Source organism: Rhinatrema bivittatum, chromosome 5 (genome assembly GCF_901001135.1).
Source record: "Rhinatrema bivittatum chromosome 5, aRhiBiv1.1, whole genome shotgun sequence".
NCBI lineage: Eukaryota > Metazoa > Chordata > Amphibia > Gymnophiona > Rhinatrematidae > Rhinatrema > Rhinatrema bivittatum.
The window spans coordinates 180,729,677-180,742,182 of record NC_042619.1 but is presented as its reverse complement, the minus strand read 5'-3'; the positions used below and the strand labels follow the sequence as shown (position 1 = coordinate 180,742,182).

At 42.6% G+C, this 12,506-nt stretch overlaps 1 protein-coding gene across 7 annotated transcripts in view; it reads left to right on the top strand.

The window, feature by feature from the left end:
• RBM26 (RNA binding motif protein 26) overlaps nt 1-12,506 on the top strand; it is a 349,016-nt gene that overhangs the window by 278,387 nt on the left and 58,123 nt on the right. For all 7 annotated transcript variants that reach the window (XR_003856971.1, XM_029603056.1, XM_029603054.1 and 4 more), the window contains 3 exons: nt 4,068-4,142; nt 8,550-8,717; nt 9,597-9,701. Coding sequence is in view for 6 of the 7 variants with exons in the window: in XM_029603056.1 (XP_029458916.1) it covers nt 4,068-4,142; nt 8,550-8,717; nt 9,597-9,701 (348 nt within the window). In the remaining variant the exon portion in view is untranslated. The remainder of the gene's footprint in view (nt 1-4,067; nt 4,143-8,549; nt 8,718-9,596; nt 9,702-12,506) is intronic.

Below are 12,506 nucleotides of genomic sequence, written 5' to 3'. Positions count from 1 at the left end.
ACAAAGTGCAGAACATAGAACTTTTAGTCCTGATCACGAGTAAGTTCCAATAAGTTCATAAAGAAATAAATTCAAATAAATTTTTATTGCGGCAACTCCACTGCATCAGTTCAATAAAGCACACATTTTACAAGGTGCCCCAACACGGAACCGTGTTTCGCCAAAGGCTGCATCGGGGGGACCAACAGGAGTTCAGTCAAATCTGCAATGTTAGAATAGTTTAAAAATCAGGACAACAAATAATGGACTAATACCGATATATAATTAAAACAGTGAAATAGAACATACCTTGGTGCAGTATTCAAAAAGTAACAGGGAGTGCATTTACCCTTAGCATAACCAGGCATTTTAAAGGCAGAATTTAGGCGCCAAAAAACAGGTGATGAAATCACCATTCTCGCGGGAACCAATCATCGGTTCCCAGGATTAATGCGCGCCGAATGAGGAAACTGACAGACAAACCAATATAAAAGTGTATGTAATTATGAAAATAGATGCCACTCAATTTCCCGATTTAGTCCTTTTGGGGAAACGGTATCCAACGTAAAAATCCACTTTTGTTCTTGACGTCCCAAAAATTCTAAATAATTGCCACCCCGAGTCGGTTTCGAGACCACTTCGATCACGGTAAACCACAGGTCAGAAATCGTGTGCGAGGAACTTAACCAGTGTGCTACCAGGGGTTCTTGCTCTCGGGACGTTCGAATATTTGAACAATGTTCAAAAATACGAGTTTTAATTTTGCGTGAAGTTTTTCCAACATAAAGAAAAGGACACGGGCATTTGATGACATAAATAACACCCTGTGATGTACAATCAGAGTTAGATTTGAAATGGAAAGATTTTTGAGTGATTGGATGTTGGAATGATGAAAGAGTCTCTGTATGGGGACAAGCTATACAGTGGCCACAAGGTCGATGTGCACAATCTCCCAGAGGGGACGTGTCCACCATCTCCTGATGTGTCTAAATTTGAGGACACTTATATTTACCCTTCACATTGGTCCACACACTTAGCATTATGGGTCCGTTTCATAGATGACATTTTTATCATTTGGCAGGGCACCGACGTTCAATTCTTAATGTTTCTAGATTGGCTAAACTCCCTTAACCAACATCTTCAGTTTAATTTTGTCATAGATCCATCATCGATTGCTTTTTTGGACATTCTAGTTTTTGTTAAAGATAACACTTTCCACACCACTATCTTTAGGAAAACTACAGATAGAAACACCCTATTAGCCTTTGATAGTTGCCATCCAAGAAATCTCCGTAAGAATATCCCTACTGGGCAGTTTTTACGATTAAGGCGTCTTTGTTCCACTCGTGAAGAATTTCTGAAACAAGCACAAATTATGACTGCTCGTTTTTTGGCAAGAGGTTATCCTACTACAGTCATCCGGCAAGCATTCAAACGGGCTTTGTATGTAAATCGAGATTTACTTTTTTTACCCCAGTCTTCTTCATCAGAGCCATCCAATAATTGCATACTCCCTTTTTCTCCTCTAAGTCGGAAGGTCACCAAAATTGTTCGCACACACTGGCAGTCCTTATCTCTACATCAAATGTTTCAGGGTTCTTTGAGGTTTACCTTTCGGAGAGGGCATAATTTAAGGGATAAACTGGTGCATGCGCATCAGGAGATGGTGGACACGTCCCCTCTGGGAGATTGTGCACATCGACCTTGTGGCCACTGTATAGCTTGTCCCCATACAGAGACTCTTTCATCATTCCAACATCCAATCACTCAAAAATCTTTCCATTTCAAATCTAACTCTGATTGTACATCACAGGGTGTTATTTATGTCATCAAATGCCCGTGTCCTTTTCTTTATGTTGGAAAAACTTCACGCAAAATTAAAACTCGTATTTTTGAACATTGTTCAAATATTCGAACGTCCCGAGAGCAAGAACCCCTGGTAGCACACTGGTTAAGTTCCTCGCACACGATTTCTGACCTGTGGTTTACCGTGATCGAAGTGGTCTCGAAACCGACTCGGGGTGGCAATTATTTAGAATTTTTGGGACGTCAAGAACAAAAGTGGATTTTTACGTTGGATACCGTTTCCCCAAAAGGACTAAATCGGGAAATTGAGTGGCATCTATTTTCATAATTACATACACTTTTATATTGGTTTGTCTGTCAGTTTCCTCATTCGGCGCGCATTAATCCTGGGAACCGATGATTGGTTCCCACGAGAATGGTGATTTCATCACCTGTTTTTTGGCGCCTAAATTCTGCCTTTAAAATGCCTGGTTATGCTAAGGGTAAATGCACTCCCTGTTACTTTTTGAATACTGCACCAAGGTATGTTCTATTTCACTGTTTTAATTATATATCGGTATTAGTCCATTATTTGTTGTCCTGATTTTTAAACTATTCTAACATTGCAGATTTGACTGAACTCCTGTTGGTCCCCCCGATGCAGCCTTTGGCGAAACACGGTTCCGTGTTGGGGCACCTTGTAAAATGTGTGCTTTATTGAACTGATGCAGTGGAGTTGCCGCAATAAAAATTTATTTGAATTTATTTCTTTATGAACTTATTGGAACTTACTCGTGATCAGGACTAAAAGTTCTATGTTCTGCACTTTGTGTTTTTGATTATTCTGTAGTGCAGCCTTTGCTTTGTTTGTTTGGAAGTAATTGAAATCTCCCATTTATACTGCACTACCAATTTGGTTAGCTTCCCTAATTTCTCTTAGCATTTCACTGTCCGTGTCATCATTTTGGTTGGGGGGCGATAGTATACCTATATAACGCAACCTGGCTTAAGAGTGAGGTTCATTCCTCTCGTGTTATGTGTAAAACAACCAATTTGAAGATAGTAACTAAGGACAAATGTACTGTCAAACAGTTACTTAAACTAATGAACAACTAGCTAATAACATCCAAAGACCCCTCCCTAGCATTGTTCCTGTCCATGACTGTACGTCATGAGCCACCTTCTGGTTTTATTTGAATATATAAACTCATCAAACCCACACTAAAGGAATATTTAGCTGCCATGTTGGGTTCCTAACAAAATACTTATTTGCTTTGTCTGGTCGAATAAAGAAATGTATGCATTATTGGTATGATATGCATAAACTGGTATATAATCAATCCTGATTAATAAACTGATTACTTGGCTTATGGCATTTTCATAAATAGTCAATGTTATGTTACATGTACTATGAGATATGTTGATATATGTAGATGTCTAGATATATTTATTTATAGCATAAATAGGTTTGGTTGTATTGATTATCTCTAAACTCATACTGTTTCTCAGCCTGTTAAGCCCGTTTGTTCATATATCATATTATTAATTATTTTGTCCTACAATGCACTGCAGTGGTCAGTCAAGTACTTCACTGATGTGTGGTGTAATCTCAAGAAAATTTCTTGGATGACAACTGAAAGTACAATTTGATTGGTTAAGTAGGTTACATTGTGAATTCTTACTCATGTTACTGTGCCTACTAAAAGCACTAGTCTGGCACAAATGTTTAAATGTAAAATTATTCATATCTGCTAATATGTAAGACTGCATTTGCTCTATATGAATATTACATTGCTCTGTCTGTGGGTGTTGTGAAAATCAGGTGAGGTACTCTCTCTTGTATTATGCCATGTTACACAGTATAGCCATTCTGTATTTATGTGATGGGAAATTAACCTGGCTGTTAACAAATTTCACAGTGGACAAATAATTACCAAGTTGATTACTAATGCACATGCTGTCATTGACCCAGCTTCTTATTTATTTTATATTCTGCCTTTCAGGCACTTCAAAGCAAATTACATTCAGGTACTTCAGGTATTTCCCTATCCCCAGAGGGCGAACAATCTGTTTATACCTGAGGCAGTGGAGGGTGAAGTGACTTACCCTGGCTCCCCTGATTTAAAGCCTGCTGCTAGGCTATTCCTCCACTTCTTGACATCAGTTTTCTATTTTGGCAGTATTTGTCAAGTTTTGACACTTAGCTTACTTCTAGCAAGTGTATTACTTCATTAGTTCTAGTCTGTTTAGTAAATAATCAAATAAACAATGGTGGTGACCATACATTTTTTTTTATTCTGCAGGAAGCTCTAAGACTACAGCAAGATGTAAGAAAAAAGAAGCAGGAAATTTTAGAAAAGCACATTGAAACACAAAAGGTGAAATGAAAACAAAATTTTCTGTTTTAGTTTTTCTAGGGCTAAATCTTTGTCATCTGGAAAAATTTAGGTATCTGTAAATACTGAAAACAAATCAGTATATTGAAGATGCCTCATTCTATCTTCATGTGGTAATAACTTTAATCTCAGTATTCTTTACATACATGGCTGAAAAAATCCCAGGGATCTGGTCACCTGGCCAGGCTCCTAAAATTTGACAACTGGTTCCTAAAATTCAGAAAAATAAAAAAAAAAAACAAAAAAACTAAACAAGTGGGATAATAAATGTGTAACACAACAGAACATGTTTAGAACTGATTTCAATCTCAGTAAAATTGGTAACTAAACTGGCTTGGACAGATGTTGTGCCGAATGTAAGCCAGATTGTCCTTCCTTGTCTGGTTGTTAGATGTGTATGGATGTATATAGGGACTGAGTTGACAACATGTGCTTGTGCCCTATTGCAGGATATGTGCCTAAATAGAGCAAAATAATTAAAAAAAACCCTTACAAACATTACTCAAAATAGTAACAACAAGAAGTGTGGAAAACTATAAAAAAAAAAAAAAAAGTATGGAAAACTTTTTCTAAATGTATTTCCACCCATATTCATAAACGTCAAAAGGATCATACTAAGGGAAAAATAGAAGCATTCCTTAATACAGACTACATGAAAAATGACAAACTGATCTTATGAATCTAGAGATGAAAAATGATGCAAGAAATTGCATTGAGGCAGGAAGCGCAGGTGGAAATAGGACATGATATAGAGGAAGTAAAAATGAACAAGCAAAGACAGGAGGATGAGAAGATTGTTGGTAGGAAGCAGCTAACAAGAAATGGAGGGTTGTCTGTGTATTTGTTTTTCTCTTAGGACAAGCAGGATGGTAATCCTCACATGTGGGTGTCATCATCCGATGGAGTCCAGCATGGAAAACTTTTGTCAAAGTTTTTAGAAACTTTGGCCAGCAGACTGAGCATTCTCTGCCTGCTACTATCCGTGTATCCACGCGAGATCCCCCTTCAGTCTCTTCTTTTCCACGGTGCAGTTGCCTCGCGGTCCGTGGAGCTCCAACTTTTCAATTCTTTTCCTCGATTTTTTTTTCGAGTTGCCTTCAATTCCTCGTTGGATTCCCCTTCGCGGTCGGTGCCCTCCTGGTTTGGTAGGTCCTTTTCCAGCCTTTTTCCTCAATCTTGCAGTCAATTCCCGACTCTCCACCCCCTCCCCCGTTGCCCATTGACCGCACGCCGGGCCTTTTTCATGGTGTCGACTGGTTTTCATTGGTGCTCCCAGTGCCCGTGGACCATGTCCATCACGAATCTGCATGAGGTTTGCATCCTCTGCCTGGGGGCCTTGCACGATGTCCGTGGGTGCCATCTGTGTGATCAGATGTCACCCAAGGGGCGTCGTGTGCACCTTGACAAAATGGAGAATCTCCTGCGTCCGTCTCTTCGATGCCCAAGGATTGCGGGGAGCCATGTCTGTCCCTCCCTCTCGCGACCCCTCTAGCTAGCACCCCCAAGGATCGGGGAGAAGGAGATAGATCTTCTGTGGTCTCTCCCTTCCCCCAGACCTTGGGGTCATCGACCTCCTCAATGCCGGGGAAAGACCAGGCTGAGCATTGGAAGCGAGGGGGACCTGAGAATGAGCCGGCGACGCCTCGTCCCCCTCCATCAGTCCTGACCACTCAGGACTTCCAGGAGGAGCTGGACCACAGGGTGCAATCGGCAATGCTCAAAGTGCTGCAAAGCATCGAGCTGCCAGTGCCATCGGCCCCCATACCGATGCCTGAGCCTCCGCCATCAATGTTGGCGCCCCTGCTAGAGCATCTAGATGTCCTTCTTGGCACTCTACCAATGCAGCTGGTGCCCGAGGGGCCTTCGATGCCCCACCGGCCACTGATGCCCTTCACTGGAGCAATTCCGATCCTCGGGTCCTCTGAGGAGGATGAGGCCTCCGGGACTGGGTGTTCTCGCCCCCAGTTCCCCGAGCTGCTGCCGGGCGCCTCCAGCTTACCACAGCCAATGACCCCCGTGATGCCAGGGGATCCGTCGGAGCCCAGGCTTGATGCCCCTTGCAGCTCTTGGCTCCCAGGCCCAAGTGAGGAAGAGGGTCCCTATGACCTTTGAAGTGATGACTCTACAGACTCGTCCTCAGAGTACTCCGAAGCCAGAGGACCTGTCGTTTGCGGAGCTCTCAGGACCATGGCTGAGGCGATCCTCTTTCAGCAACTCATGGAGGAGGACGCATGTCACAAAATGCTGGAAGTTCTCCAGTTTGACGCTCCTAAGGAGATCTTGGCAGTTCTGATCCACGATATTTTTAAGAAACTTTTCCTCCTTATGTGGGAACATCCTATCTCCGACTCCCCAGTTAACAAAAAGGCCGATGCCACCTACTTGGTGCAACAGGCCCTGGGATTCGAGAGGAAGCAGCTCCCCCACCAGTTGGTGGTAGTGGAATCTGCCTTGAAAGATGGGCCCGGCGTTCCCGCACCCATGCCTCCACTCCTCCGGGATGTGAGCATAGGGAACTCGACGCCATAGGAAAGATCTTCCAAGGTGCACCATGCTGGTCGCCCGCATTGCGGCTTACTAACTTTACCTGACGCAGTATAACCGTAGCCTCTGGAAAAGAGTCCAGGATTTTGTGGAGGGCCTTCCCCAGCAGCAGCAGGAAGCATTTGCCGGCATTGCCTCACTGGGTCTGGAAGCAGGCAAACACGAGGTGCGTTCCACCTATGATCCTCTCCTCTCAGTGCTCCAGTGGGAGCACTGAGAGGAGAGGATCACCTTGCTGGTGACTGAAAGGAATCAGTACGTTTTTGCTAGGGACATTGTCTTTTTTTAAAGTATTGGGGCAAAGTTAACTATTTGGGAATATTATTTAGTGTGTTTGTGCTTTTAATAGTCAGTAAGGCAGTGAATAAACAAGTTAGACTGTTTATATTTTTAAATAGTCAGTCAATAAGGCAGCTAGTAAGCAGTAGGTAGTGTGTTTATTTTTAAAAGTCTGTAAGGCAGCTAGTAAGCAGAACTGAGTGTATTTAAAAAAACAAAACCACAAAAAACCCCCCCAAAAAGTAGCCAGAAGCTAGAAATAAGCTAGGAGCAGTGTACACCAAGTAAAAAGGTTGAACAGTTCAGTTCAGTTACTCACCTTGGAAAGGTGTTGAGGTAGTGTGATTTGGTTTGAATAGGTACCAACATTTGTTAATCAAGAGAGCAGTGAGTCACTCTGGCTGACTAACTGAAGTTAGACTGTTTGTGGAGGGCCACAAGTAACGCTGTCTACACAGCATCTGACTTTGTGCTGTATATCTGCCGCCTTTTCAAAATATTAGTTACAACTGGAATAACAAGTTGTGTGCAGGTCCGGCGTGGGATTCTCTTTATGTCCTTCCCTGACGCATCAGCCGGATACTGGTAATTGAGCTTCTGAAGCCTGAATGTGAAAGTTTTCTACTGCTCACTCTGTCTTCCTCTGAGGTTCTCCTGTATGAAGGCTTTATGCTATTAATCTCAGCCTCAAGGCTTATATTTGCACTATGGATTTTGGAAACTAAAGTTTGACAGTCCGTTTGGTGGCTGTGGCTCAGTATGTTTACACTTGTGATGTACGGCCAGCTTGATGTGAACACCTATTGGTCCCCCTGATGCAGCCTTGATATGAAACACAGCCGTGTTGGGTCTTCCTTGGATAACGATTGTACATTGTAATATAAGTGCTCTCCCTTGTTCGCTTTGAAATAAATAACCCTAGAGATATGTAGTGAACAGTACTGTATTTTGTTGCCACACATTCTTTTTTTTTGTATTTATCTACATGTGTGTGTCGTTTTTACTCTGCCTTTGCAGTGTGCATTTGGTCAGGCAATACTAAAGAATTTGTTCAAGTAACAGTTTCAGCGCTCCCACCTTCCATATTTTCTGGGTTGTATATGTTCACTAAGACATCACTTTCATGCAGCCCTCAGCTTGGGAGTCCCCACTTGTGTGGCTGATATTATCCTGTTTGTCTATGGAGATGGCGAATTGGTTTACCTGTAACAGGGTCTGCGAGGACAGCAGAACGTGTAAGCCACACAATCCCACCTTCCTTCCTGTTGAGTCAAGGCTTATCTAGGAAAAGACTGAAGAGACTCTCACATAGGACCGATGCACGGGAACTCTTAACTATGCTAAGAAAGATTTCTCGTCCTGAGCTCTGAGAAAGCTGCTCCGAGCTGTCGTCATCGGATGACATTACCCCACTTGTGTGGCTATTTCCTGCTGTCCCCGAAGAATCCTGGTTATAGATAAGCAACTTTATTTAATATTTTCTTAAATTTTCCATTCAGGATATATAATTTTGCACACATTTCATTTGTGTAATTTTTTTTTAATTATTTTTTTTACCATTTGTAGATCCTTATATCAAGGCTGGAGAAAAATAAGGCAATGAAATCTGAAGACAAAGCAGAAATCATGAAGACTTTGGAAACTTTGTCCAACAGCATTACTAAGCTAAAGGATGAATTGAAAGCAATTTCGTCAGGAAGTGTTTTACCTAAAAGCGTGAAAACTAAAGCTCAGGTATACCATTCATTTCCAATATTAAATTCATTTGGTTTTAACCAGTGGAATTAAGGATCAACAAGCAAGTTTGTAGGTGATACCTTTTTTATTGGGCTAAATTAATACATCTGGGATGACCTTTTGAGAGTTATCCTCCCTTTATTAGGTCAGTGAAGAAACGGCACAGTTACACTGGGTTTAAATAGTATTGAGCAGGGATAGCCAATTCTAGTCCTTGAGAGCCACAAACAGGCCAGATTTTCAGGATATCCACTTTGAAAATGCATGAGATACATTTCCATTCAGTGGAAGCTGTGCATGCAAATCTACCTCATGCATATTCATTGTGGGTATCCTGAAAACCTTGCCTGCTTGTGGCTCTCAAGGACTAGAGTTGGCAACCCCTGGTATAGAGTCATGTAAGTCTTAGGATTCAGTAAGGGAAAGGTGGGAGGAGAGAATGCTAGAAATGATGACAATTAAACTTTGCAATTGAAAGGGCCTGTATTTGATAATGGGTGAGAAAGCCAGTGCCCATATTAATTCCTTGTGTTTGTTTCAAAATGTATGATGATCCTGATTTCAAATGTTTTCCATTCTTGGGTACTTTTAACTCTTAACACCCTTTAGTAAAGACTTTTTGCTCATGGATGCTCTTACCTCTTTCTTATTCAGCTTGCTGTACGGGTAGTAGGAAGTGGGGATGTGGGGTTGAAAGCCATTCGTTACAGAGCAGCACTTTTTCATCAGTTTTTACTTAATCTTATTCATGATTGGACATCTCACGTGTCCTAAGAGGTTGTAAAAATGTGGAATATTTAGAAAATTTCTTATTTGTTAAAAATTGAAGACCGCTATTTAAATGAACTAATTGTATTTACTTTGACAACGTCTTAGATGCAGAAAGAGTTGCTAGACACAGAGTTGGATTTATATAAGAAGATTCAGGCTGGTGAAGATGTTGCTGAGCTAAGACGAAAGTACACAGAGTTACAGCTTGAAGTAAGTTGGACTGTCTCTCTATTTATGTAGATAAATAGTAGGTGTGCCTTAGAGCCGTTTCAGTATTGCTGAAATCTTTATCTTCAACAAATGACTATCAATATAGGGGTAGATTTTCAGACGAGCGCGAACAGCCTACTTTTGTTTGAGCTCCAGGTGCAAACAAAAGTACGCTGGATTTTAGTAGATACGCGCGTAGTCGCGCGTATCGGCTAAAATCCTGGATCGGCGCGCGCAAGGCTATCGATTTTGTATAGCCTGCGCGCGCCGAGCCGCGCAGCCTACCCCCGTTCCCTCCTAGGCCGCTCCGAAATCGGAGCGGCCTAGAAGGGAACTTTCCTTTGCCCTCCCCTCACCTTCCCCTCCCTTCCCCTACCTAACCCACCCGCCCGGCCCTGTCTAAACCCCCATCCTACCTTTGTCGGGGGATTTACGCCTCCCAGAGGGAGGCGTAAATCCCCGCGCGCCAGCGGGCCTCCTGCGCCGGGCCGCGACCTGGGGGCGGGTACGGAGGGCGTAGCCACGCCCCCGTACCCGCCCCCAAAACGCTGCCGACACGCCCCCGCAACGCCGCGCGCTCCGGCCCCGCCCCCGACACGCCTCCCGACACGCCCACTCCGAAAACCCCGGGACTTACGCGAGTCCCGGGGTTCTGCGCGCGCTGGTGAGCCTATGTAAAATAGGCTCACCGGCGCGCAGGGCCCTGCTCGCGTAAATCCGCCCGGTTTTGGGCGGATTTACGCGAGCAGGGCTCTGAAAATCCGCCCCATAGTGTTCATATTGCAAAATTCAGAGGTGTGCAATGGATCCGAATAAATCGGTGGTGGACAGATCCCAGTGTTCCTGAGCTGATCTGAATCTTTTTCATCATGCCACCAGCAGAATATATCTAAATATTGGGCCATATATTGAGTCTAGGAATTTGGCAGAGTGAAGACCTTTTGTTTTTAAGGGTTAGTTTAGATTTGGAATATAACATTTTTTTTGTTTGAGATTCTTTGCTTTATTAACAAGATGCTTTATTTCTCTCTATAAATATTCTTATCAGAGTTCCTAGACTGGCTTTTATTGTATAATCTCATTAACCCTATTCTTTAGACCTATGTATACATTCTGAGTGCTGGCACTCTGAGAGGAGGTCTTACAAATGCATGTGTTTGCCCTTAGGCTCTTGCATCTGTGTGTTCCTGCATCTGTGATCTATGAACAGGGCTCTTCTAATTAAGCCCTTTAATGAACTGTCACAATTTTAAATTCTGTTAAGTAACTGAGGCAAAATTTACTAATGAAGGGGACTATGACAGAAGTCACAATGTCCCTGCCTTCTGCTGAATGCTACAGTGACCAATAGGGGGACATGAAGGGAGATAGTGGCAGAGGGAAATATCTTCTCCTAACTTAAGCAAACCCCTCCATTTCACAAAGGAGCCAGAAGAAGTTAAAAAGATGCCTTCCTTAACACAATTAATATAAAGTATGATAAAAAAAATACACACAAATATCAACAATTCATATTTATTATTCATTTATAACCCATCTTTAAAGCCCGGACCTGAGTCCCCTTGCCCCATAAGGCTGAGAAAGTCTCCAAACCCATTATAATAATGCAGGTCCTCACTCATCCCAGAAGAACTCTAATGGGGACTTAGTCTGGCTGGAGGGGAGTACAGATGCACAAACTCCCCATCTCACCTTCTCTGTTTGCACCTCCTGGACTCCATGGGTCAGCTTTCTCCTGCAATGAGCCTTGTCTTAACGATAGCCAAAGATGACATCATCTGGGCAGGGACTGGACCCTTTTGTGATTTTTTTTCTGTCACTATATTAGATCAGTAAATCCCTTTGTAGGGGAAAAGCATTAAAATGATAGGAAAAACTCAGAATTAAAATGTGAAAGTAAGGGCAGAGACAATAGGTGAAGAAAGTGAAAAGAATGATTATGTAAAATCATCAGACATAGATCTAAATGCAGAAGATATGAGGCTAGATAATATATTTTTTGTTGTAGAGAAGTCTAAGAAAAATGAGAAGCTGATGGGCCTAACAGCCATTATCTGCTGTCATATCCTTTTTGTGTGATAAAATGAACAGAGGCAGTAGTAACACAATTTGCAGAATTTGTAGGTCAGTTAAGAGCAGTTTACTGAATTGCCGATTCAAAAATGTAGGTACAACTTGAAGAAATAAGCATCCTCCACAGGAAATTGGGCAAAACCTTTTGGCTACTCAAGTAACAGAAAAAGTAAGATGGATTGTATCCCCCTAATTCAGGGGGTGCACAAACATGTTTTGTTTTTTTAATACAGAGGACCATAACAGTAGCTCCTGTTTATATCAGGAGGTGAGGCACAGTTACCTCCTCAGAGCTCTGGTTGAGGGAAGGTGAAGGAGAGCTCTTCAGAACTGTTCTTCCCCGCCCCAGCCCCTGGTGTAAGCCCCAGCCTTTCCTAGACAGTGCATTCAAAAGAGAACTATGTCTGATACAGCCCTTGATAATACTTTGCAAAGGATGCATGCTGCCAGATGTAGAGAGTGAGCAAAGGTGCCCTTCCTCTTTTCCTGTATTGGGGAGGGTTCCACAGTTCCCTTCTAGGCCTCCGCTTCCATATAGGCCAAGCCACAAGAGTTGTAGCTCCACCTACAATTAGTGAGAAGCAGAGAAGGAACGGCTTTAGTTTGTCTGTCATGTCATAACTTGCTTAAGCCACATCAAAATTCCTCACATACAGAAACTCGCTCTCTTTCATTAGACAAATTCAAACTCAAGTTACTCAGTTTCCCTGGCCTGTGCTATAGGCCCAGGGC